Source organism: Chanos chanos, chromosome 5, assembly GCF_902362185.1.
Source record: "Chanos chanos chromosome 5, fChaCha1.1, whole genome shotgun sequence".
NCBI lineage: Eukaryota > Metazoa > Chordata > Actinopteri > Gonorynchiformes > Chanidae > Chanos > Chanos chanos.
The window spans coordinates 52817923-52820422 of NC_044499.1; the positions used below are offsets into that span (position 1 = coordinate 52817923).

General features: G+C 45.8%; 1 protein-coding gene across 1 annotated transcript in view; it reads right to left on the minus strand.

Annotated features, from left to right (window-relative positions):
• The window catches only part of nrg3b (neuregulin 3b), a 156876-nt gene that overhangs the window by 18044 nt on the left and 136332 nt on the right, over positions 1–2500 (minus strand). The window contains exons 7-8 of the mRNA XM_030775172.1: positions 752–855; positions 220–408 (exon numbers count right to left, since the gene is read on the minus strand). Of these exons, the coding sequence (XP_030631032.1) occupies positions 220–408; positions 752–855 (293 nt within the window). The remainder of the gene's footprint in view (positions 1–219; positions 409–751; positions 856–2500) is intronic.

The window sequence follows — 2500 nt, forward strand, 5'->3', positions numbered from 1 at the left end:
GATAGAGAAACACAGAGAAGATATAGAAACACAGAGAAGATAGAGACAGGAACAGAGAGAAACACAGAGAAGATAGAGAAACACGAGCAGAGAACAATCTGTATTTCGTAGCAGTCAACAGACATGTATTCTTATGACATATCTTAAAAATCATACATCATTTTTATATTTTATCACTTGTTTTGATGGGTTTTCCGGCAGGATGTTAAGACTTCTCACCCTCTCAGAGATTCTGACGTTGCCTCTCTTGGCTCCGCCTCCTGGAGGTGTTTGTAGGCGTGAACACTGTCTCGTGATCCTCCAAGGAGATTAGGCCTCCCTCTTGAAGTGGGCGGAGTCCATCGAGAAGCAGATCGATGATTGGTGACCTTGTGTTTTTGGGCGGGGCTTGAGGACAAGGAGCAGCTCCTACTGTGAGTCAAATGGACAGAGATGATGTCTAATACTGAACAGTCACACAACAGTTATCATCAGACTGTCACTGGCAACACAGAGGGATATTAAACAAACACTGTCCATTAGCATACAGATCAGGGACCATCAGTAGGAACAGAAGAACATTCCAGACTGTCATTTTATGATAATGTCCCCATTCATGTGAAAGGTACATAAACGTATGTATCACCGGTTGCAGTCATGCTCATTCTCTCAATATCACTGTACTGACTCTTCACACAGACATGGCATACATTACAATGCACTGATTACATTTGCTCTAAGTTCATTTCTGCAGTGTGAGTTGAGTGAGTACCTGCGATGTTTCCCCATGGTCATGTGATTGGACAGTGCAGCAGCTGACGCTCTGGTGGCAGCCCTGCCCCCTTGTGGTGGGGAGGGGCCATGAACTTTACAACACTGCAGGGAAAGGACAGAGGTAATTCTGAGAGTAAGATGCATGTACGCAGTCTCTCTCTCTCTCTCCCTGTTTCTCTCTCTCTCTCTCTCCCTGTCTCTCTCTCTCTCTCTCTCTCCCTGTCTCTCTCTCTCTCTCCCTGTCTCTCTGTCTCTCCCTGTCTCTCTCTCTCTCCCTGTCTCTCTCTCTGTCTATTTCTCTCTCCCTGTCTCTCTCTCTCTCTCGGCGTCTCTCCCTGTCTCTCTCTCTCTCTCGGCGTCTCTCCCTGTCTCTCTCTCCCTGTCTCTCTCTCTCTCTCTCTCTCCCTGTCTCTCTCTCTCTCCCTGTCTCTCTCTGTCTCTCCCTGTCTCTCTCTCTCTTCCTGTCTCTCTCTCTCTCTGTCTATCTCTCTCTCCCTGTCGCTCTCTCTCTCTCTCTCTCTCTCTCTCTCTCTCTACCATCTCCCTCATAACTAACAGATGTATGCTCCGTTCCTATAGCCATAAAACACACACACACACACACACAGATGCAAATGGTGGATTATGAACTGGTGATACATGGGCCTCTCCTCCGTTGAGTTTCATTTGAATTATTCTTTACATTAAAAGTGCAGATTAACACAGGCACTTAGTGATTACTTTCACTGTCTGCTGCTCCCTCCACCACTCTGGCCAGAGTCAGCAATTAATCCCAGACAAGATTATATTAATGAATTCCTAAAGAATTTCATTCAATCTCCTCTTTATTTCTCCTGCTAAAATTAAAACCATTATCTTAACACGTTCCAGGACTTAAAGCCAACTCTGACATAAACCCCATACGGCTGTCCTGACGTCTCCACGGCCTCCAGTCACACAGATAACGCCTTTATTCTGTCCCGTGGAAACCTGCTCACTCCAGCATCATTAACGCGATTGAGTTTGACTTAAAACCAGTTTGGGGACTTGCAGCTGATAAAGCATGTCCTCCCAAAGACGGCCCAATCCTCAGGGACCTGTTAACGCTGTTCTCCGCTTCAGCGGGAAAATTGGATCATATCTGGCCACCCTCTCATACCCACAACTGGGTTTGAGAACTCTTGAGGGAAAGCAGCAGCTCTGCTCTCTCCCATATAATTGCTAGAACTTTCTGAGAAGGGGGTTTGTGTGTGTAGATGAATAGATTCAGATGAAAGTTAACGCAGTGACAGCTCCTCTTCCTCAGCAGCCGTATGTCTGAGTCTAGTTCTCTCCCTCTCTCATTATTTAAACCTTATTTCACTACATTTGAATAGATTAAATAAATGACCCAATTAAATTTATGATTCATGACATTAAAATGTCATTTTTTTGACTATGCCTACGAGAGACTCCTGAAGGGCGTGTTTCTCTCTCTTCCTCTTCCAGGCCAAGAACACATATGGAGATTAACAGAGTCATCTATGAATGAGAAGAAGCTGTTTAGTGCCGTAGATACATGGGCTGATGGATATAGCGGTTGTGAGTCTGATAGACCATTCATGCCATTATCCAGGGCTTGTGGAGGCTGCCACTCAGATGGATGTGTAGTTTACTGGTTGGGAGGCGGGAGATGCTATTTCTGTCAGAGTGAGGTATGAGTGTGCAGGTGGAGGAGCATTACCGCGCACGGCTATTATACCGACACAAACAACCCTGCCTTCCTCTC